The sequence below is a fragment of the Oncorhynchus masou genome, chromosome 31, assembly GCF_036934945.1.
Source record: "Oncorhynchus masou masou isolate Uvic2021 chromosome 31, UVic_Omas_1.1, whole genome shotgun sequence".
Classification (NCBI taxonomy): domain Eukaryota; kingdom Metazoa; phylum Chordata; class Actinopteri; order Salmoniformes; family Salmonidae; genus Oncorhynchus; species Oncorhynchus masou.
Window position 1 is genome coordinate 46,797,267 of NC_088242.1, and position 23,673 is coordinate 46,820,939.

A 23,673-nucleotide genomic window follows, 5' to 3' on the forward strand; every position below is an offset into this window, starting at 1 on the left:
CAACGCCATGATGTACCACAGACTGTCCAGGAGTTGGCGGATGCTTTAGTCCAGGTCTGGGAGGAGATCCCTCAGGAGACCATCCGCCACCTCATCAGGAGCATGCCCAGGCGTTGTAAGGAGGTCATACAGGCACGTGGACGCCACACACACTACTGAGCCTCATTTTGACTTGTTTTAAGGACATTACATCAAAGTTGGATCAGCCTGTAGTGTGGTTTTCCACTTTAATTTTGAGTGTGACTCCAAATCCAGACCTCCACGGGTTGATAAATTTGATTTCCATTGATAATTTTTGTGTGATTTTGTCGTCAGCACATTCAACTATGTAAAGAGAATATTTCATTCATTCAGATCTAGGATGTGTTATTTTAGTGTTCCCTTAATTTTTTTGAGCAGTGTATATGAAAAGCATTCTTTAGGGGGTAATTGCAACTCACCTTCAAAATTCTCCATGTGTAAAGGCTTGCCGAAGGGGGAACAAACAATACAGATTTTTAAAGACTTGAAAAGAGTTTTCATATGAGCCTATGTTACCTACCTGACATATTGTAGGGAATGAACTTATAGATCTTAGAGGATGTCTAGGCCTATTCTCTTTTGGAGGGAGTGATTGACTGTTGATCCCCTCCCCCCATCTTCAGGAAAAAACACCTGTTGTTTGGAGATCCTTATGTGCAAATGACCCCCAAATGTTGATATTGTTTAGAAGAAAAACATTGTTTCAAACACAAATGCAGGGACACACACACACGCACGCACGCACGCACACACACACACACACACACACCTTTCTCAGAGTCCTTTCTCTAAGACAGACAGATATCTAGAGAGGGAGAGAGAGAAAAAAACGGAGATTCCATTCATTGAAGGTAAGATACAATATTAAAACGTTTTATTTAATTCGAAATTTTTAGTACAGACCTTTTATACATGTTATAATTAGTTAAACAATTTTACTATGCAACATTTAACCAAGCCAGAATGTTTTTATACACCAAACTTTTTTTTATTCAACATATATATATTTTTACCTCACAGTACTACACGTTAATACCCTTTAAAAGTTTATATTTGTCTGTTGTAGGAAAGACTGTATTGTCACCTTCTGACACTAGTTATTGTGTTAATTGTTTGTTTTAGTTGGTCAGGACGTGAGTTGGGTGGGCATTCTATGTTTTGTGTGTCTAGGTTGTTTTTGTGTGTCTAGGTTGTTTTTCTGTGTTCGGCCTGGTATGGTTCTCAATCAGGCAAGTCAGTTAAGAACAAATTCTTATTTTCAATGACGGCCTGGGAACAGTGTGTTAACTGCCTGTTCAGGGGCAGAATGACAGATTTTGTACCTTGTCAGCTCGGGGGTTTGAACTCTCAACCTTGCGGTTTCTAGACCAACGCTCTAACCACTAGGCTACACTGCCGCCCCAATCATACTTAGGTAGCCTGGGTTTCACTGTTTGTTTGTGGGTGATTGTTTCCGTGTCTGTGTTTTACACCACACGGTACTGTTTTCGGTTTTGGTTATTCACATTACGTTTATTGTTTTTGTATGGAGTGTTCAGTTTGTGTTTAAATTAACAACCATGGACACGTACCATGCCGCATATTGGTCCTCTGATCCTTTTCGCCTCTCCTCTTCAGACGAAGAGGAGGAAAACCATTACATGTATTCATATAAAATAAGGCCTTTTGATTATTTTCAAGATTCTCGTCCACATGCTAGTCCACATGCTCGTAACCCCCAACATTGGGAAAAATAACACCTGTTGTTTGGAGATGTGCAAATGTTGATTTTGTTTAAAAAAAAACATTGTTTTAAACACAAAATGCAGACACACACACACACACACACACACACACACACACACACACACACACACACACACACACACACACACACACACACACACACACACACACACACACACACACACACACACACACATCCATCCATCTTTCCCAAAGTCCTTTCTCTGAGACAGACAGATACAGTGCCTTGCGAAAGTATTCGGCCCCCTTGAACTTTGCGACCTTTTGCCACATTTCAGGCTTCAAACATAAATATATAAAACTGTATTTTTTTGTGAAGAATCAACAACAAGTGGGACACAATCATGAAGTGGAACGACATTTATTGGATATTTCAAACCTTTTTAACAAATCAAAAACTGAAAAATTGGGACTCTGGGACTCACACACAAACAGGACCAGGCCTTGCCTGCTGAGGGGTGACGGACTCCATCCTAGCTGGAGGGATGCTCTCATCTTATCTACAAACATAGACAGGGCTCTAACTCCCCTAGTTCACAATGAAATAGGGTGCAAGCCAGGCAGCAGGCTGCAAGCCAGCCTGCCAGCTTAGTGGAGTCTGCCACTAGCACAGTCAGTGTAGTCAGCTCAGCTATCCCCATTGAGACCTTGTCTGTGCCTCGACCTTGGGCAAAACTAAACATGGTGGTGTTCGCCTTAGCCATCTCACGGGAATAAAGACCTCCTCCATTCCTGCCATTATTGAAAGAGATCGTGATACCTCACATCTCAAAATAGGGCTACTTAATGTTAGATCCCTCACTTCCAAGGCAGTTATAGTCAATGAACTAATCACTGATCATAATCTTGATGTGATTGGCCTGACTGAAACATGGCTTAAGCCTGATGAATTTACTGTGTTAAATGAGGCCTCACCTCCTGGTTACACTAGTGACCATATCCCCTGCGCATCCGGCAAAGGCGGAAGTGTTGCTAACATTCACCATAGCAAATTTAAATTTACAACACACAAAAAAACTCTAGTCATGAAATCTATGCAGCCTACTCAATCACTTTATTTTAGCTACTGTTTTACAGGCCTCCTGGGCCATATACAGTGTTCCTCACTGAGTTCCCTCAATTCCTATCAGACCTTGTAGTCATAGCAGATAATATTCTAATTTTTGGAGACTTTATATTGACATGGAAAAGTCCACAGACCCACTCCAAAAAGCTTTCGGGGCCATTATCGACTCAGTGGGTTTTGTCCAACATGACTCCGGACATACTCACTGCCACAGTCATACTCTGGACCTAGTTTTGTCCCATGGAATAAATGTTGTGGATCTTAATGTTTTTCCTAATTTTATTGCGTTTGCAATCGATAACAAATAATCTACTCAGACCCCAACCAAGGAGCAGCAAAATTCGTGCTATAATTCTCAGACAACCCAAAGATTCCTTGATGCCCTTCCAGACTCCCTCTGCCTACCCAAGGTCGTCAGAGGAAAAAAATACAACAGCCAGGCCCTAAGTTCACTAGAACAGGGGCCATACTCTTTCAAATGTTCAAAAACATTCCACAGTTCAACCATGTCACTACACATCAATCATCATTACAGCTTTAACATAAACAAATGCACTATCAGGTTACATAAACACTCACTCGGTAGTGTGAGAACGGAAGGACAGGATGTACATATATGGGCATAACCACACACTCGATAACGTGAGAACAGAAGGACAGGATGTACATATATGGGCATAACCATGTGATCCATAAAATACCTCATCTATCACTTTTTGGTGTGTGCCGTCTACTGTATTCTCTCTCCCAACGTTTGTAACTAAAGTTACATTCAGAACTCTAAATTAAGCATAATTCAATTGCATTCCTCATACTATAAAACAATTCCACGGATTCTAAACAAATAATTTCTGTTATTCAAAATAGTGTTGCCCACAGCCATTTGGCATAGCCAGATCAGGACCTAACATAAGGACAACTCAGTGTATGCTATTCTGTTCTTCTGAAATAGATTACATTTTCTTCATATCATGCTTCTTTTGACCGCCACAGCCCTTGAAGTAACTACTGTATAATGTTGATGATCCATCCTCAGTTTTTTCCTATCACAGCCATTAAACTCTAACTGTTTTGAAGTCACCATTAGCATCATGGTGAAATCCTTGAGTGTCCTTCCTCCCCGGCAACTGAGTTAAGAAGGACACCTGTATGTTTGTAGTGACTGGGCATATTGATACACCATCCAAAAGTGTAATTAATAATTTCACCATGCGCAAAGGGATACAATGGCTACTTTATTTTTTGCCATCTACAAATAGGTGCCCTTTTATGAAAGGCATTGGAAAACCTCCCTGGTCTTTATGGTTGAATCAAATTCACTGCTCGACTTAGGGACCTTGATAAAGATGCAAAGATGAGGTCGTCATTCAAAAAGCATGTTACACTATTATTGCATACAGAGTAAGCCCATTTAACGTATTATGTCACTTGAATTTTTACTCCTGAACTTATTTAGGCTTGCCATAAAGGGGTTGAATACTTATTGAAAATTTTGACAATTCCATTTTGACATTATGCCAAGCCTAAATATTGTGTGTAGGCCAATGACACTCAATCTCAATTGAGCCCACTTTAAATTCAGGTTGTAACACAACAACATCTTGAAAAGGTGATGGGGTGTGAATACTTTAGGTTGGCAATGTAGGCTACACTACCTTTTAACTGACTGAACACAGACCATTAGACACTCGTGGTGTGTATTGCAGTTATCGCAGACAAGTTAGACAGCCGACATCAGATGCTTTTTTTTGTTTGTTACTGCAATAGTATAATAATACATGGAAAACGTTGTGGTGGAAGAGGATGACGACGAAATAAACGATTTGATGCTTGTTGCTTTAAATCTGCGCGTGATCAATCTCAACTGGTCTATGCGCTATAAGCAATCTGGCGGTGCAGACTAAAGAACATTCATTTGCGACTCTATTTTTTTTCCTTTCCATCCATCCATCCCTCCTCTCCAAACCATTAATCTCCCCTCCTCCAGACTTCACATCCGGTTCACCCGCTAGTAGCCTATCTTCTGTGTCTTGCCTGTGTGTGTGACGGCCTGATTCTCCACGGAGCTGTACTGCAGACCCCCTACCTAAACGCGCTGCGTGCTAGACGGATACTACGCCTGGCGTGCATCGGTGATGGAGCTACCGTCTGCGCTCTGATCTGGTGGTGGGAGCCGATCTGTATGACACAAAGGCCGGGATGAGACGATAGGCTATCGGATGGGCGCCCCGGTTTGGTAATACTCGCTCAACGATGTCCAAGAGCCTGACGAAAAAAAATCACTGGACCAACAAAGTCCACGAAGCGGTCGTCACCAGGAGCATAGAGGGAGAATTTGGCTTCGAGCTGAAGGGGGGCGCGGAGATTGGGCAGTTCCCCTACTTCGGGGAGGTGAAACAAGGAAAAGAAACCGTCCAGAGCGGCAAGCTGGCCCAGGATGAGTTGCTGCTTGAGGTCAACGACACGCCGGTGGCCGGGCTCACCACCCGGGATGTTCTGGCTGTCATCAAACACGGCAAAGATCCCATCCGCTTCAAGTGTGTCAAACAAGGTGAGGTATGCCAGACGGGGCCAAAGTCGTAAAAGCATGAACACTGAATGGGTGTGTGTGAGCTGCCGCCACACAGCGAAAGATAAAGAGCCATTTGTCTGGTTGTAGCCTATTTTATGTATGTCTAATCATCAGAAATAGCCTATATATGTGTTGTCAATGGGTAGGCCTATTGCAAACTATGTCACTCAAATGGAAGAGAAATAGTGTCCAGAAGCATAGACTATTGGCGCATTTCCATACAGGATTTACCCCAGTGTTTATACCCAGAAGGGCGTAGGTGCACATTTTGCTATGGGGTCACCTCTGATGTTGACATGCACTACTACTACCAGAGGTAGAACCAAATCACTGTTATTCTACTAACAAGCAAGTCACAAGGTCTCAAATTGAGTCCCAAGTTGAACTGGTCAAGTCCCCAAGTTGTGTATTCTAAGAGCAAGTCAATTCACAAATTTATACATGCACTGACTTCAATGCTACCAGACAGCCCTTTTTTAATACAACAATAATAATCTACAATACATTTTGATTATGTAATAATGAATTCCAAATGTAACCTTATTAAGTAAATTATTAATATCAATACATTTTTACATGCCAAAAGACCAGTAGGCCTATACTAGTAATTGTTGCTTGGTTCCCCATTATTGCTGGTGAGCTTGCAAAGTAGATAGTGAATATTCTTGATCACCAAACCATTTTTGGAGCTGCATATTTATTTATGGCAATCCTCTCTCCCTATAATTTGACATTTGCGCTGCACCCAATTATATAGCTGTACAGCAAACCAGTGGTCTGTTTGTTAGCTCAGTGGCTCTCAAACCTTTTGACCCGTGACCCCTAAAAAGGAGTGGTTAAAAGTTTGCGACCCCCACACCCCCAGCACATGCTCGCGAATACACATGCGCAAAGGTAGCCTGTCATTACAGCCATAAACGGTGATGCTTTTTTAAAACATAAGACACAGAAATAATCTGCATTTTATAACTTCATTTTGAGAAATTAAGTCAATATCAATATCAGCAGTCAATATCAACCAAGGATATCATGTCACATTCTTACTCAGCCTTTTGAGGGCCCTAAGTGAGATTTGGTTGGTGGGCCCCCCAATCTTCTGGCAAAACGTTTTAGTGGCCCCTCTCTTGACACAGGACTTTCCTGAAATTCTACTAGTTTTGTCATGCGCCAGAGAGACGTAAAACATGTTTTTTACAGCTCATATCCCAGAAGCAAGACAATTCACTTTTTTTCAGTAGAAAGACGATGCCCATAGCTTCCAACATGAAGTTGTACAACGATTTAAGTCAATCGTTTTAATCAGTATGATATATTTGGGGTTGAAGTGGGAAATCTGAAGTTATAACTTCAGATATTTTCAGTGCCAATGTCATGCGTTTTCCCTTATGATATGACATGCTAATACTTTTCAGTCTACGTTTCTTTTCAGGGCTGGGTTTTATTTAAATGTTACCCATTCAGAAACACCTGCAAAGTTCTTTCTCTTCTCAAGTCGTGACTGAGCCAAACAACTTTTTGCCGTAGCCTACACTTCACCGTCTGAGCCATGGAGCAAATTAAAATAGGGGGTGCAAATTGACATTTTAAACTTTAGCACCAAACTATCATAATCTGTTGAATAATTTGAAGTTTCACTTATTTTTTAGCTAGTCTGCATAACAAATATTTTATAAATGGTAAAATTGTGTGTGTATGATTGTATTTTGCAACCCTCCTTCCCATCGCTCCAAGATGAGTGTGGTTTTGACCACGCTCCACTGCTTTGATTGGTGCAGCAAGAAGTCTCTATCCTATAATGAAAGGACAACCTCGTAAGAAGTCAGAACTTGTTTATCTATTTTTTTTTGCTGTTTTTACAGTTGTATTGATGTTTCATGTCCGATGCACTCAGGATGTTTTTTGTTGTTGTCTCTTGACAACAACTGAGAGCTGGGATGGTTGTATCCTTCATATACCAGTCAAAAGTTTGGACACACCTATTCAGTCCAGGGTTTTTCTTTATTTTGACTATTTTCTACATAAAATCATAGTGAAGACATCAACACTATGAAATAACACATGGAATCATGTAGTAACCAAGCTGATTTTTTGGGGGGGTCCTTAAATGAAACTGGTGTATTTCTTTATTTATCACAATTTAGCCAATTTTCGTTTTTAATGCAAGGCCGACAGACAAGTTCCTTACTTTCTCCCCCTTCCACTTGCCTCTTCCATTTGGGTGGTAATGCTGAAATTAGTTGGCTGTAATTTTGAGTAGAGTAGGCCAGGCCTGATGATATCATTTATACAAAGATTATACCTTTTATTTTTTTCCCAAAATATATATATACAGTGGGGCATAAAAGTATTTAGTCAGCCACCAAATGTGCAACTTCTCCCACTTAAAAAGATGAGAGGCATTTTATCATAGGTACACTTCAACTATGGCAGACAAAATGAGAAAAAAAATCCAGAAAATCACATTGTAGGATTTTTTATGAATGTATTTGCAAATTATGGTGGAAAATAAGTATTTGGTCAATAACAAAAGTTTATCTCAATACTTTGTTATATACCCTTTGTTGGCAATGACAGAGGTCAAACGTTTTCTGTAAGTCTTCACAAGATTTTCACACACTGTTGCTGGTATATTGGCCCATTCCTCCATGCAGATCTCCTCTAGAGCAGTGATGTTTTGGGGCTGTTGCTGGGCAACACGGACTTTCAACTCCCTCCAAAGATTTTCTATGGGGTTGAGATCTGGAGACTGGCTAGGCCACTCCAGGACCTTGAAATGCTTCTTACGAAGCCACTCCTTCGTTGCATGGGTGGTGTGTTTGGGATCATTGTCATGCTGAAAGACCCAGCCATGTTTCATATTCAATGCCCTTGCTGATGGAAGGAGGTTTTCACTCATAATCTCACGATACATGGCCCCATTTATTCTTTCCTTTACACGGATCAGTCGTCCTGGTCCCTTTGCAGAAAAACAGCCCCAAAGCATGATGTTTCCACCCCCATGCTTCACAGTAGGTGTGGTGTTCTTTGGATGCAACTCAGCATTCTTTGTCCTCCAAACACGACGAGTTGAGTTTTTACCAAAAAGTTCTATTTTAGTTTCATCTGGCCATATGACAGTCTTCCAAATGCTCTCTAGCAAACTTCAGATCGGCCTGGACATCTACTGGCTTAAGCAGGGGGACACGTCTGGCACTGCAGGATTTGAGTCCCTGGCGGCGTAGTGTGTTACTGATGGTAGGCTTTGTTACTTTGTTTCCAGCTCTCTGCAGGTCATTCCCTAGGTGCCCCCGTGTGGTTCTGGGATTTTTGCTCACCGTTCTTGTGATCATTTTGACCCCACGGGGTGAGATCTTGCGTGGAGCCCCAGATCGATTGAGATTATCAGTGGTCTTGTATGTCTTCCATTTCCTAATAATTGCTCCCACAGTTGATTTCTTCAAACCAAGCTGCTTACCTATTGCACATTCAGTCTTCCCAGCCTGGTGCAGGTCACAATTTTGTTTCTGGTGTCCTTTGACAGCTCTTTGGTCTTGGCCATAGTGGTGTTTGGAGTGTGACTGTTTGAGGTTGTGGACAGGTGTTTTTTATACTGATAAGTTCAAACAGGTGCCATTAATACAGGTAACGAGTGGAGGACAGAGGAGCCTCTTAAAGAAGAAGTTAGAGGTCTGTGAGAGCCAGAAATTTTGCTTGTTTGTCGGTGACCAAATACTTATTTTCCACCATCATTTGCAAATAAATTCATAAAAAATCCTACAATGTGATTTTCTGGATTTTTTCCCTCATTTTCTCTGTCATAGTTGAAGTGTACCTATGATGAAAATTACAGGTCTCTCTCGTCTTTTTAAGTGGGAGAACTTGCACAATTGGTGGCTGACTAAATACCTTTTTCCCGACTTTATGTCAGTAGGTTAAGATATTTAATCCACTAGTAATATCATTATATACATGATATTTGTGATTTCATGAAGTGCATAAGGGTGATAGTTTGTAGTGTGTTTTATTTTAGATTCCATTGAGGTATTTAAATCTCCCACCATGATAATAGTCTTGTATTGCTTGATAAATTATTATTTGTATTTTCAAAGAAGCTTGGTGCATCATTATTTGGAACGTATAGATTAACCTCTTGAACATCTGGGGGCAGTATTTCATTTTTGGATGAAAAATGTTCCCGTTTTAAACAATTTGCGATTTTCATGAATAGTTAACGTTGCGTTATGGTAATGAGCTTGAGGCTATAATCACGCTCCTGGATACGGGATTGCTCGTCGCAACAGGTTAATGAGCCAAATTTGTTTATGGTCCAATTACGTATCTAAAAGAATCCATCTACCTTGCGGGTCTGTGTGAACAATTTGCATATTCAGATCAAAATAACTGTGAATTAATATCATTCCCCTTTTTGCGTTTCTTTGCCCATGGAAGAAGTATATCTCACACCCCCCTCCCAGTCCTTTCTCCACAGAACTTCAACTAAAATAGTTGAATGAGTTTCCTATAAACAATAGATATTATATTCCTTCTCTTTTAGCCAGGTAAATATTGATAATAAGAAAATACTATCTGCTAAGCCATTACAATTCTAACCGGGTATATATAAGTTTTAGTTTATTTGTATTTTTACATTAATCAACGTTTCAGTAAAAGCGCTGGTTTTAGCCAGCCCCGCCAGCCAGCTAATTTTCAATCACAGTCCCCGGGCAGGTGCAAAAACAGTGACAATAACAATACAGACATACAATGTGCAGTGAGCACATACAGTGCAACACGTAGCACGCAGACAGAGCAATAGTATAAAAAGCAACAAAACAAAATACATAAAAGCAACAAAGTGTTTACACATCTCAAACCTCACAAGCTACAGATAACATGGAAAGCAGCAATACACAGATAGAGATTATGTTCACAAGTCTGTTAGGCCTTTGGCCATGTCTTTATGTTTTTTGTGAAGGTGTGTGTGTGTGTGAGATGGCTGTGTGTGTGTGTGAGATGGCTGTGTGTGTGAGTGAGATGGCTGTGTGTGTGAGTGAGATGGCTGTGTGTGTGAGTGAGATGGCTGTGTGTGTGAGTGAGATGGCTGTGTGTGTGAGTGAGATGGCTGTGTGTGTGAGTGAGATGGCTGTGTGTGTGAGTGAGATGGCTGTGTGTGTGAGTGAGATGGCTGTGTGTGTGAGTGAGATGGCTGTGTGTGTGAGTGAGATGGCTGTGTGTGTGAGTGAGATGGCTGTGTGTGTGAGTGAGATGGCTGTGTGTGTGAGTGAGATGGCTGTGTGTGTGAGTGAGATGGCTGTCTGTGTGAGTGAGATGGCTGTGAGTGTGAGAGAGATGTCTGTGTCTATACAGTCACCTCTCATGGCAGACCTTGTGGATCTGCTGCCATGGGTTTGGGTTTTCTGTTTAACAAAAGTAGTAAGTGGAGGGGAGCCAGGCTATTTAGGATCTTGAATACAAGACATGCAGCAGTGTTTTGCGCAAGATTTTCCCAACTCAGGAGCTCATGCTTTCTGATGTAACAGTGATGATGGCAAATGGGCTTTCTTTCAAGTACTTTGAGAGCCTGTTTGTAGACCGACTGAATTGCTTTTAATGTTGTACAGCAAGCTTGGGCCAAACTGGTCAAGCAGTGTGTTAAGTGATGGAGTATCGCATTGAAGTACAGTTTTGCTACCTCTGTGATCAACCAATTTCATATGAATCGGAAATGAGCTAGATTGAATGAGGTTATTTTAGTTACCGCAACAACTAAAAGTTGTGCGATTATGTTGCGGGATTTAGAGGTTATTTGTGGTTTAGTACGGTACCCTGCATCACCACTTCATTGCTCCAGACCAGCACAAGGGGGTGAGAGCACTGATTATGATTTTGGGTCCTACTGTGTCTTTCCCTTTTTATTTTATTAACATTTGTTTAACTAGGCAAGTCAGTTAAGAACACATTCTTATTTACAATGATGGCCTTCCCTGGTCAAGCCCAGACAACGCTGGGCCAATTGTGCGCCGCCCTATGGGACTCACAATCATGGCCGAATGTGATGCAGCCTGGATTTGATTCAGGTACTGCAGTGACGACTCTTGCACTGAGATGCAGTGTCTTAGGGGCTCCTGAGTGGCGCAGTGGTCTAACTGACAATGAATGGGCAACCATAAACCTAAATAGAAACTGATAATTGTGCATGACTTCAGTATTACTTACTAAAACACTAAGTTTTTTATTATTTTATTTTGGTAGGATTATTTTGTTCTTAATGTAGTAGGCTACTGCCGACCAGTCACATTGTACAGAGCCTGAGTGGTGCAACGGTCTAAGACACTGCATAGCAGTGCAAGCTGTGTTGTTGCAGATTCTGGTTCAATACCTGTGCTGGTCTCCCAGTTTTTTGGTTGCTCTCCCTCTAAAAACAGAAATAAGTCATTCTAAATAACAAACTGGCTTTATTTACAAACTAGTAACATTGTCTCACCCCATGTCCAAGAATGGCCTTTTTTCTCGCAAATTTTTGTTATTTTTTAAACAAAGTAATTATAATTTTTTATTTAGAATGATATCAAAGCAAGTTGGATATTCTCACAGATACAGTGCCTTCCCCTTGAATTTTGTGACCTTTTGCCACATTTCAGGCTTCAAACATAAAGATATAAAACTGTATTTTTTTGTGAAGAATCAACAACAAGTGGGACACTCATGAAGTGGAACAACATTTATTGGATATTTCAAACTTTTTTAACAAATCAAAAACTGAAAAATTGGGCGTGCAAAATTATTCAGCCCCTTTACTTTCAGTGCAGCAAACTCTCTCCAGAAGTTCAGTGAGGATCTCTGAATGATCCAATGTTGACCTAAATGACTAATGATGATAAATACAATCCACCTGTGTGTAATCAAGTCTCCGTATAAATGCACTTGCACTGTGATAGTCTCAGAGGTCCGTTAAAAGCGCAGAGAGCATCATGAAGAACAAGGAACACACCAGGCAGGTCCGAGATACTGTTGTGAAGAAGTTTAAAGCCGGATTTGGATACAAAAAGATTTTCCAAGCTTTAAACATCCCAAGGAGCACTGTGCAAGCGATAATATTGAAATGGAAGGAGTATCAGGCCACTGCAAATCTACCAAGACCTGGCCGTCCCTCTAAACGTTCAGCTCATAGAAGGAGAAGACTAATCAGAGATGCAGCCTAGAGGCCCATGATCACTCAGGATGAACTGCAGAGATCTACAGCTGAGGTGGGAGACTCTGTCCATAGGACAACAATCAGTCGTCTATTGCACAAATCTGGCCTTTATGGAAGAGTGGCAAGAAGAAAGACATTTCTTAAAGATATCCATAAAAAGTGTTGTTTAAAGTTTGACACAAGCCACCTGGGAGACACACCAAACATGTGGAAGAAGGTGCTCTGGTCAGATGAAACCAAAATTTAACTTTTTGGCAACAATGCAAACGTTATGTTTGGCGTAAAAGCAACACAGCTCATCACCCTGAACACACCATCTCCACTGTCAAACATGGTGGTGGCAGCATCATGGTTTGGGCCTGCTTTTCTTCATCAGGGAAAATTGATGGGAAGATGGATGGAGCCAAATACAGGACCATTCTGGAAGAAAACCTGATGGAGTCTGCAAAAGACCTGAGACTGGGACGGAGATTTGTCTTCCAACAAGACAATGATTCAAAACATAAAGCAAAATCTACAATGGAATGGTTCAAAAATAAACATATCCAGGTGTTAGAATGGCCAAATCAAAGTCCAGACCTGAATCAATTTTATTTTTATTTTTTACCTTTATTTAACCAGGCAAGTCAGTTAAGAACAAATTCTTATTTTCAATGACGGCCTAGGAACAGTGGGTTAACTGCCTGTTCAGGGGCAGAACAACAGATTTTGTACCTTGTCAGCTCGGGGATCGAGAATCTGTTGAAAGAACTGAAAACTGCTGTTCACAAATGCTCTCCATCCAACCTCACTGAGCTTGAGCTGTTTTGCAATGAGTAATGGGAAATAATTTCAGTCTCTCGATGTGCAAAACTGATAGAGACATACCCCAAGCGAAAGGTGGCGCTACAAAGTATTAACTTGAGGGGGCTGAATAATTTTGCACTCCCAATTTTTCAGTTTTTGATTTGTTAAAAAAGTTTGAAATATCCAATAAATGTCGTTCCACTTCATGATTGTGTCCCACTTGTTGTTGATTCTTCACAAAAAAATACAGTTTTATATCTTTATGTTTGAAGCCTGAAATGTGGCAAAAGGTCGCAAAGTTCAAGGGGGCCGAATACTTTCGCAAGGCACTGTATATTATTAACCCTGTTATTAGCAGGACAATACAAACTCAGAAATCTGTCAACTGCGTTTATTTTCAGCAAACTTAAAATGTGTAAATATTTGTATGAACATAACAAGATTCAACAACTGAGAATTAAACTGAACGAGTTCCACAGACATGTGACTAACACAACTTGAATAATGTATTCCTGAACAAAGGGGGGGTCAAAATCAATAGTAACAGTCAGTATCTGGTGTCGCCACCAGCAGCATTTAAGTACTGCAGTGCATCTCCTCCTCATGGACTGCACCAGATTTGCCAGTTCTAGCTGTGAGATGTTACCCCACACTTCCACCAAGGCACCTGCAAGTTCCTGGACATGTCTGGGGGGGAATGGCCCTAGCCCTCAACCTCCGAACCAACAGGTCCCAGACGTGCTCAATGGGATTGCGTGTTCTGGCCATGGCAGAACACTGACATTCCCGTCTTGCAGGAAATCACAGACACAATTGAGCAGTGTGGCTGGTGGCATTGTCATTCTGGAGGGTCAAGTCAGGATGAGCCTGCAGGAAGGGTACCACATGAGCGAGGAGGATCTCTTCCCCGTAACGTACAGCGACGAGATTGCCTGCAATGACAACAAGCTCAGTCCAATGATGCTGTGACACACCGCCCCAGACCATGACGGATCCTCCACCTCCAAATAGATCCTGCTCCAGAGTACAGACCTTGGTGTCACGCTCATTCCTTCAACGATAAACGCGAATCCGACCATCTCCCCTGGTGAGACAAAACCGCGACTCGTCAGTGAAGAGCACTTTTTGCCAGTCCTGTCTGATCCAGCGACGGTGGGGTTTTGTCCATAGGCGACTTTGTTGTCGGTGAATTGGTGCCTTACAACAGGCCTAGAAGCCCTCATTCCAGCTTCTCTCAGCCTATTGCAGACAGTCTGAGCACTGATGGAGGGATTGTGCGTTCCTGGTGTAACTCGTGCAGTTGTTGTTGCCATCCTCTACCTGTCACGCAGGTGTGATGTTCGGATGTACCGATCCCGTGCAGGTGTTGTTACACGTTGTCTGCCACTGTGAGGACAATCAGCTGTCCACCCTGTCTCCCTGTTGCACTGTCTTAGGCGTCTCACAGTTCTGACATTGCAACTTATTGCCCTGGCCAAATCTGCAGTCCTCATGCCTCCTTGCAGCATGCCTAAGGCACGTTCACACAGATGAGCAGGGACCCTGGGCATCTTTCTTTTGGTGTTTTTCAGAGTCAGTAGAAAGGCCTCTTTAATGTCCTAAGTTTTCATAACTGTGATCTTAATTGCCTACTGTCTGTAAGCTGTTAGTGTCTTAACAACCATTCCACAGGTGCATGTGCATTAATTGTTTATGGTTCATTGAACAAGCATGGGAAACAGTGTTTAACCCCTTTACAATGAAGGTCCGTGAAGTTAATTCGTAAAAATCCAAATATCTTTGAAAGACAGGGTCCTGAAAAAGTGATGTTTCTTTTTTTGCTGAGTTTATATTTTGATTGTTCAAATCCATTTTGATTTGTCACATGCTTACAAGCCCTTAAAAAACAATGTAGTTTAAGAAAATAGAGTTAAGAAAATATTTACTAACTAAACTAAATAAAAATGTAAACAAAAGTAACACAATAAAATGACAACGAGGCTATATACAGGGGGTACCGGTACCGAGTCATTGTGCAGGGGTACAAGTCGAAGTAATTTGTACATGTAGGCAGGGGTAAAGTGACTATGCATAGATAATTAACAGTGAGTAGCAGCAGTATAAAAACAAAAGGGGGTGGTGTCAATGCAAATTGTCCAGGTGGCTATTTGATTAATTATTCAGCAGGCTTATTATTATTTTTTTAACCTTTTATTTTACCAGGCAAGTCAGTTAGTAACAGTGGGTTAACTGCCTGTTCAGGGGCAGAACGACAGATTTTGTACCTTGTCAGCTTGGGGATTTGAACTTGCAACCTTTTGGTTACTAGTCCAATGCTCTAACCACTAGGCTACACTGCTGCCCCATGGCTTGGGGTAGAAGCTGTTAATGAGTGTTTTTGTCCTAGACTTGGCACTCCGGTACCACTTGTTGTGCAGTAGCAGAGAGAACAGTCTAAGACTTGGGTGACTGGAGTCCTTGACAGTTTTTGGGACCTTCCTTTGACACTGCCTAGTATATAGGTCCTGGATGGAAGGAAGCTTGGCCTCAGTGATGTACTGAGCCATGCACACTACTCTCTGTAGCGTTCTTAAGGTCATATGCCAAGGAGTTGCTGGACAGGAAGCTCTCTGGTGCAAATGTAGAACTTTTTGAGGATCTTGGGACACATGCCAAATCTTTTCAGTCTCCTGAGGGGGAAAGATGTTGTCGAGCCCTCTTCACAACTGTTTTGGTGTGTTTGGACGATGATAGCTGGTTGGTGATGTGGACACCAAGGAGCTTGAAACTCTCGATCCGCTCCAGTACAGCCCTGTCGATGTGAATGAGGGTGTGTTTTGGCCCTCCTTTTCCTGTAGTTTACTTTGTCTTGCTTGTGTTGAGGGAGAGGTTGTTGTGCTGGCACCACACCACTGGCACCACATCACATCAGGCCTGCCACCGTTGTGTAATCAGCTAACTTAATGATGGTGTTGGAGTTGTGTTTGGCCACGCAGTCGTGGGTTAACAGGGAGTACAGGAGGAGACTAAACTCGCAGCCCTGAGGGACCCCAGTGTTGAGGATGAGAGTGGCAGACGTGTTGTTACCTACCCTTACCACCTGGGGGCGGCCCGACAGGAAGTCCAGGATCCAGTTGCAGAGAGAGGTGTTTTGTCCACTGTCCCTAGCTTAGTGATGAGCTTTGTGGGCTCTATGGTGTTAAATGCTGATCTGTAGTCAATGAACAGCATTCTCACATAGGTGTTCCTTTTGTCCAGGTGGGAAAGGGCAGTGTGGAGGCGGTAAGTGAGTTGGAGTGCGTCTATGGTATCCGGGATGATGGTGCTGATGTGAGCCATGGCCAGCCTTTAAATTCATGGCTATCGACGTGAGTGCTACTGGGTGGTTTGCTTTGCTTTCTTGGGCACAGGGACAATGGTGGTCTGTTGAAACATGTTTTAATTACCGACTCGGTCAGGGAGAGGTTGAAAATGTCAGTGAAGACACTTGCCATTTGGTCCGCGCATGCTCTGAGTACACATCCTGGTAATCCATCTGGACTTGCGGCCTTGTGAATGTTGACCTGTTTAAAGGTCTTGCCCACATCTGCTACGGAGAGCGTGATCAGACCTTGTCCCTGATCAGACCAGGTTTACCATTAGCAATATTTTGGTAATTTGATTTAAACAATGCCTTCAGAAAGTATTCGCACCTGTATTCTCTTTCCACATTTTGTGTTACAGACTGAATGTTAAGTTGATTAAATTGATATTTTGTGTCACTGACCTAGACACACAATACCCTATAATGTCAAAGTAGAATTCTGTTTTTTTACATATTAATTTAAAAAGAAATGTTTGTTTGTGAACAGAGCTCCATAACCAGCAAGCTGAGTGGACTATTGTCTAGGTTAATATCTCTTTGTATGTGAGGGAGTTGTGGTGAAATTTGTGGGCATCGCTTCCTTTTAGTTGTTTGCAGAATTGAACAGCTCTTTGCTTTTTCTTTTTATAACTAGCGGGTATTGTCCTAACTCTGCTCTGCATGCATTGCTTGGGGTTTTGCATTGTACACAACGTCCATGGAGAATTTTGCTAAAGTACAGTCCCTCAATTGGGTGTTTGTCCCATTTAGTGAATTCTTGGTTGGTGAGTGGACCCCAGAACTGAAAATCATAGAGGACAATGGGATCTATTACTGATTGAAAGTATTTTTAGCCAGATCCTAATTAGTGTGTTGAGTTTTATGTTCCTTTTGATGGCGTAGAAGGCCCTTCCTGCCTTTTCTCTTAGATCTTTCACAGCCTTGTGGAAGTTAGCTGTGGTGTTGGTGTTTAGGACAAGGTAGGTATAGTTCTTTGTGTGCTCTAGGCAATGGTGTCTAGATATATTATTATTATTTTAAATCTGTCTCCTGGATCTTTTTTGGAACACTATTTTATGTCTTTCTGAATTTCACTGTCAGGGTCCAAGTCTGACAGAAGATCTAGGTGCCGCTGTAGGCCATAATTTGTTGAGGAAAGAAGCACCAGATGATCTGCAAATAGAAGACATTTGATTTCAGAATTCAGTAGGGTGAGGCCGGGTCCTACAAACTGTTCTAGTGTCCTCACCAATTCATATATACACTGCTCAAAGAAATAAAGGGGAAATTAAATTTATTCTTTACATAGTTGAATGGGTTGGCAACAAAATCACACAGAAATTATCAATGGAAATCAAATTTATCAACCCATGGAGGTCTGGATTTGGAGTCACACTCAAAATTAAAGTGGAAAACCACACTACAGGCTGATCCAACTTTGATGTAATGTCCTTAAAACAAGTCAAAATGAGGCTCAGTAGTGTGTGTGGCCTCCACGTGCCTGTATGACCTCCCTACAACGCCTGGGCATGCTCCTGATGAGGTGGCGGATGGTCTCCTGAGGGATCTCCTCCCAGACCTGGACTAAAGCATCCGCCAACTCCTGGACAGTCTGTGGTGCAACGCGACGTTGGTGGATGGAGCGAGGCATGATGTCCCAGATGTGCTCAATTGGATTCAGGTCTGGGGAACGGGCGGGCCAGTCCATAGCATCAATGCCTTCCTTTTGCAGGAACTGCTGACACACTCCAGCCACATGAGGTCAAGCATTGTCTTGCATTAGGAGGAACCCAGGGCCAACCGCACCAGCATATGGTCTCACAAGGGGTCTGAGGATCTCATCTCGGTACCGAATGGCAGTCAGGCTACCTCTGGCGAGCACATGGAGGGCTGTGCGGCCCCCAAAGAAATGCCACCTCACACCATGACTGACCCACCGCCAAACCGGTCATGCTGGAGGATGTTGCAGGCAGCAGAATGTTCTCCATGGCGTCTCCAGACTCTGTCACCTCTGCCACGTCCTCAGTGTGAACCTGGTTTCATCTGTGAAGAGCACAGGGCACCAGTGGCGAATTTGCCAATCTTGGTGTTCTCTGGCAAATGCCAAACGACCTGCACGGTTGGGCTGTAAGCACAACCCCCACCTGTGGACATCTTCTCTGTACCCCACAGATTGAATTATATGTAAGGTCCCTCAGTCGAGCAGTGAATTCCAAAATAGAAATTCAACCACAAAGACCAGGGAGGTCTTCCAATGCCTCACAAAGAAGGGCACCTATTGGTAGATGGCAAAAAAACAGACAATTAATATCCCTTTGAGCATGGTGAAGTTATTACTTACACTTTGGATGGTCTATCAATACACCCAGGCACTACAAAGATGCAGGCGTCCTTCCTAACTTAGTTACAGAAGATGAAGGAAACCAGTAATGTACTGAACTATACTCTACTTTTCTTTACTGTACTATAAAGTGCTTTCCAAACTTGTGAGAGAGACAGAGACTTTTCACACTCTTAGTTTGACCACCACTTTGACGACAGAAAGAAAACTGAAAATAGTTGAAAAACGTGGTAATATACAGTCGTGGACATATGTTTTGAGAATGACACAAATATTAATTAACACAACGTTTGCTGCTTCAGTGTCTTTAGATATTTTATATCAGATGTTACCATGGGATACTGAAGTATAATTACAAGCATTTCATAAGTGTCAAAGGCTTTTATTGACAATTACATGAAGAGTCAATATTTGAAGTGTTGACCCTTCTTTTTTTTGAGACCCTTCTTGGAGAATGTGTTGACCCTTCTTTTTCTCTGCAATCCGACCTGGCATGCTGTCAATTAACGTCTGGGCCACATCCTGACTGATGGCAGCCCATTCTTGCATAATCAATGCTTGGAGTTTGTCAGAATTTGTGGGTTTTTGTTTGTCCACCCGCCTCTTGAGGATTGACCATAAGTTCTCAATGGGATTAAGGTCTGGGGAGTTTCCTGGCCATGGACCGAAAATATTGATGTTTTGTTCCCCGAGCCACTTAGTTATCACTTTTGCCTTATGGCAAGGTGCTCCATCATGCTGGAAAAGGCATTGTTCATCACCAAACTGTTCCTGGATGATTGGGAGAAGTTGCTCTCGGAGGATGTGTTGGTACCAGTCTTTATTCATGGCTGTGTTCTAGGCAACATGTGAGTGAGCCCACTCCCTTGGCTGAGAAGCAACCCCACACATGAATGGTCTCAGGATACTTTACTGTTGGCATGACACAAGACTGATAGTAGCGCTCATCTTGTTTTCTCCGAACAAGCTTTTTTCCGGATGCCCCAAACAATCAGAAAGGGGATTCCTCAGAGAAAATGACTTTACCCCAGTCCTCAGCAGTCCAATCCCTGTACCGTTTGCAGAATATCAGTTTGTCCCTAATGTTTTTCCTCGAAGTGGCTTCTTTGCTGCCCTTCTTGACACCAGGCCATCCTCCAAAAGTCTCCGCCTCACTGTGCGTGCAGATGCACTCACACCTGCCTGCTGCAATTCCTGAGAAAGCTCTGAACTGGTGGTGCCCCGATCCTGCAGCTGAATCAGCTTTAGGAGATGGTCCTGGAGCTTGCTGGACTTTCTTGGGCGCCCTGAAGCCTTCTTCACAACAATTGAACCGCTCTCCTTGAAGTTCTTGATGAGCCGATAAATGGTTGATTTAGGTGCAATCTTACTGGCAGCAATATCCTTGCCTGTGAAGCCCTCTTTGTGCAAAGCAATGATGACAACATGTGTTTCCTTGCAGGTAACAATGGTTGACAGAGGAAGAACAATGATTCTAAGCACCACCCTCCTTTTGAAGCTTCCAGCCTGTTATTCAAACTCAATCAGCATGACCGAGTGATCTCCAGCTTTGTCCTCGTCAACACTCACACCTGTGTTAACGAGAGAATCACTGACATGTCAGCTGGTCCTTTTGTGGCAGGGCTGAAATGCAGTGGAAATGTTTTTGGGGGATTCAGTTCATTTGCATGGCAAAGAAGGACTTTGCAATTAAATGCAATTAATCTGATCACTCTTCATAACATTCTGGAGTATATGCAAATTGCCATCATGCAAACTGAGGCAGCAGACTTTGAAAATTAATATTTGTGTCATTCTCAAAGCTTTTGGCCATGACTGTACAGTATCAGTCAAAAGTTTGGACACACCTACTCATTCCAGGGTTTTTATTTTTTACAATTTTCTACATTGTAGAATAATAGGGACGACATCAAAACTATGAAATAACACATATGGAATCATGTAATAACCAAAAAAGTGATTATTCAAAGTAGTCACCTTTTGCCTTGATGACAGCTTTGCACACTCTTGGCTTTTTCTCAACCAGCTTCATGAGGTCACCTGGACTATATTTCAATTAACAGGTGTGCCTTTTTAAAAGTGAATTTGTTGAATGTCTTTCCTTCTTAAAACGTTTGAGCCAATCAGTTGTGTTATGACAAGGTAGGGGTGGTATACAGAATATAGCCCTATTTGGTAAAAGACCAAGTCCATATTATGGCAAGAAGAGCTCAAATAAGCAAAGAGAAACGACAGTCCTACTATCCTTTCTTTACGACATGAAGGTCAGTCAATCTTGAAAATGTTAAGAACTTTGAAAGTTTCTTCAAGTGCAGTCGCAAAAAACATCAAGTGCTATGATGGAACTGGCTCTCATGAGGACCGCCACCGAAAAGGAAGACCCAGTTACCTCTGCTGCAGAGGAGAAATTCATTAGAGTTAACTGCACCTCAGATTGCAGCCTAAATAAATGCTTCACAGAGTTCAACAGACATCTCAACATCAACTGTTCAGAGCAGACTGCGGGATTCAGGCCTTCATGGTCAAATTGCTGCAAAGAAGTCACCACTAAAAGACACCAATAAGAAGAAGAGACTTGCTTGGACCAAGAAACACGAGCAATGGACATTAGACCGGTGGAAATCTGTCCTTTGGTCTAATTAGTCCAAATTTGATGTTTGATTCCAATCGCAGTGTCTTTGTGAGACGCAGAGTAGGTGAACGGAGGATCTCTGTATGTGTGGTTCCCACCATGAAGCATGGAGGAGGTGGTGTGATGGTGTGGGGTGCTTTTCTGGTGACACTGTCAGTGATTTATTTAGAATTCAAGGCACACTTAACCAGCATGGCTTCCACAGCATTCTGCAGCGATACTCCATCCCATCTGGTTTTCACTTGGTGGGACTATAATTTTTTTTTCAACAGGACAATGACCCAACACACATCCAGGCTGTGTATGGGCTATTTGACTAAGAAGGAGATTGATTGAGTGCTGTATCAGATGACCTGGCCTCCACAATCACCCAACGTCAAACCAATTGAGATTGTTTGGGATGAGTTGGACCGCAGAGTGAAGGGAAAGCAGCCAACAAGTGCTCAGCATATGTGGGAACTCCTTCACGACTGTTGTAAAATCAGTCCAGGTGAAGCTGGTTGAGAGAATGCCAAGAGTGTTCAAAGCTGTCATCAAGGCAAAGCGTGGCTACTTTGAAGACTTGATTTGTTTAACACTATTGGTTACTACACGATTCCATATGTGCAATTTCATAGTGTTGATGTCTTCACCATTATTCTACAATGTAGAAAATAGCAAAAATAAAGAGAAACCCTTGAATGAGTAGGTGTGTCTAAACTTTTGACTCGTACATAAAGTACCAGTACCAGTATTTAACAAGAGTTTAGTGAACTGAGCAATATAAAATCTTGCCTCCTTATAATGCACATTGTTAAAGAAAAGTTTCCAAATAAATTATAGTGTGAGATTATAGTTCACAGTATTTATTTGCTTTTTGCATCGTGCTTTTGCATTACAAAAATGTTGGACATTAAAAACCTCTAATCTTATCTGGCAATGTAAATCTCTGATTGAGAAAATTTTAGTCCCCCTTCTAGGAGCCTGATGATTCAAACGATATTCATGTTATGCTTATGTTTATTTCTTCTATGTTGAGGGAGGAGTGTGAAAGAGTGCCATGTCAAAGGTCACCAGTCATCATTTGTTTATTTTTGTGTGATCATTAAAAAAATTTACTAATTTCATTCCGATGTAAAGCACACATTAATTTAATTTGGACACAGTGTTTCCGGTCCTATTCTCCTGAGTACATGCTTTCTGTTAGGGTCTGTGTAGTTACTAGGTTTGAATGTTGGGAACCTGGTTACTGAGATTTACCAGAATGTACTGCCCAAAATCACTCCCTTTTCCCGAGACAAATAACTGAGAAACCAGTAAATGATAATAAATTATTAATATGAAAAGCATTGTGTGAAATTAAACTGTTATATTATATGCAATGTCTAAATCTGGCTTTTCTACGACTTCTGCATGATGAATCATCAACACTCAGGATGGGGACAGACAGCCCATCTCAGTATGGAGTGCAGTTCACAATGCATGTAGACCGATCAAATTTATTTATATAGCCCTTCTTACATCAGCTGATATATCAAAGTGCTGTACAGAAACCCAGCCTAAAACCCCAAACAGCAAGCAATGCAGGTGTAGAAGCATGGTGGCTAGGAAAAACTCATTAGAAAGGCCGAAACCTAGAGAGGAACCAGGCTATGAGGGGTGGCCAGTCCTCTTCTGGCTGTGCGGGGTGGAGATTATAACAGAACCAAGATGTTCTGTGGCCAAGATGTTCAAATGTTCATAAATGACCAGCATGGTCAAATAATAATAATCACAGTAGTTGTCGAGGGTGCAACAAGTCAGCACCTCAGGAGTAGATGCCAGTTGACTTTTCATAGCCGATCATTGAGAGTATCTCTACCGCTCTAGAGAGTTGAAAACAGCAGGTCTGGAACAGGTAGCACGTCCGGTGAACAGGTCAGAGTTCCATAGCCGCAGGCAGAACAATTGAAACTGGAGCAGCAGCACGGCCAGGTGGACTGGGGACCGCAAGGAGTCATCATGCCAGATAGTCCTGAGACATGGTCCTAGGGC

The 23,673-nt window shown here is 42.2% G+C and overlaps 1 protein-coding gene across 1 annotated transcript in view; it reads left to right on the forward strand.

Moving 5' to 3' along the window:
• The first annotated feature begins 4,797 nt into the window (after nt 1-4,797).
• Nucleotides 4,798-23,673, forward strand: part of LOC135524029 (membrane-associated guanylate kinase, WW and PDZ domain-containing protein 2-like) — a 358,255-nt gene continuing 339,379 nt past the window's right edge. The window contains 1 exon segment of the mRNA XM_064951156.1: nt 4,798-5,384. Coding sequence (XP_064807228.1) covers nt 5,087-5,384 — 298 coding nt within the window. The 5' untranslated portion in view covers nt 4,798-5,086.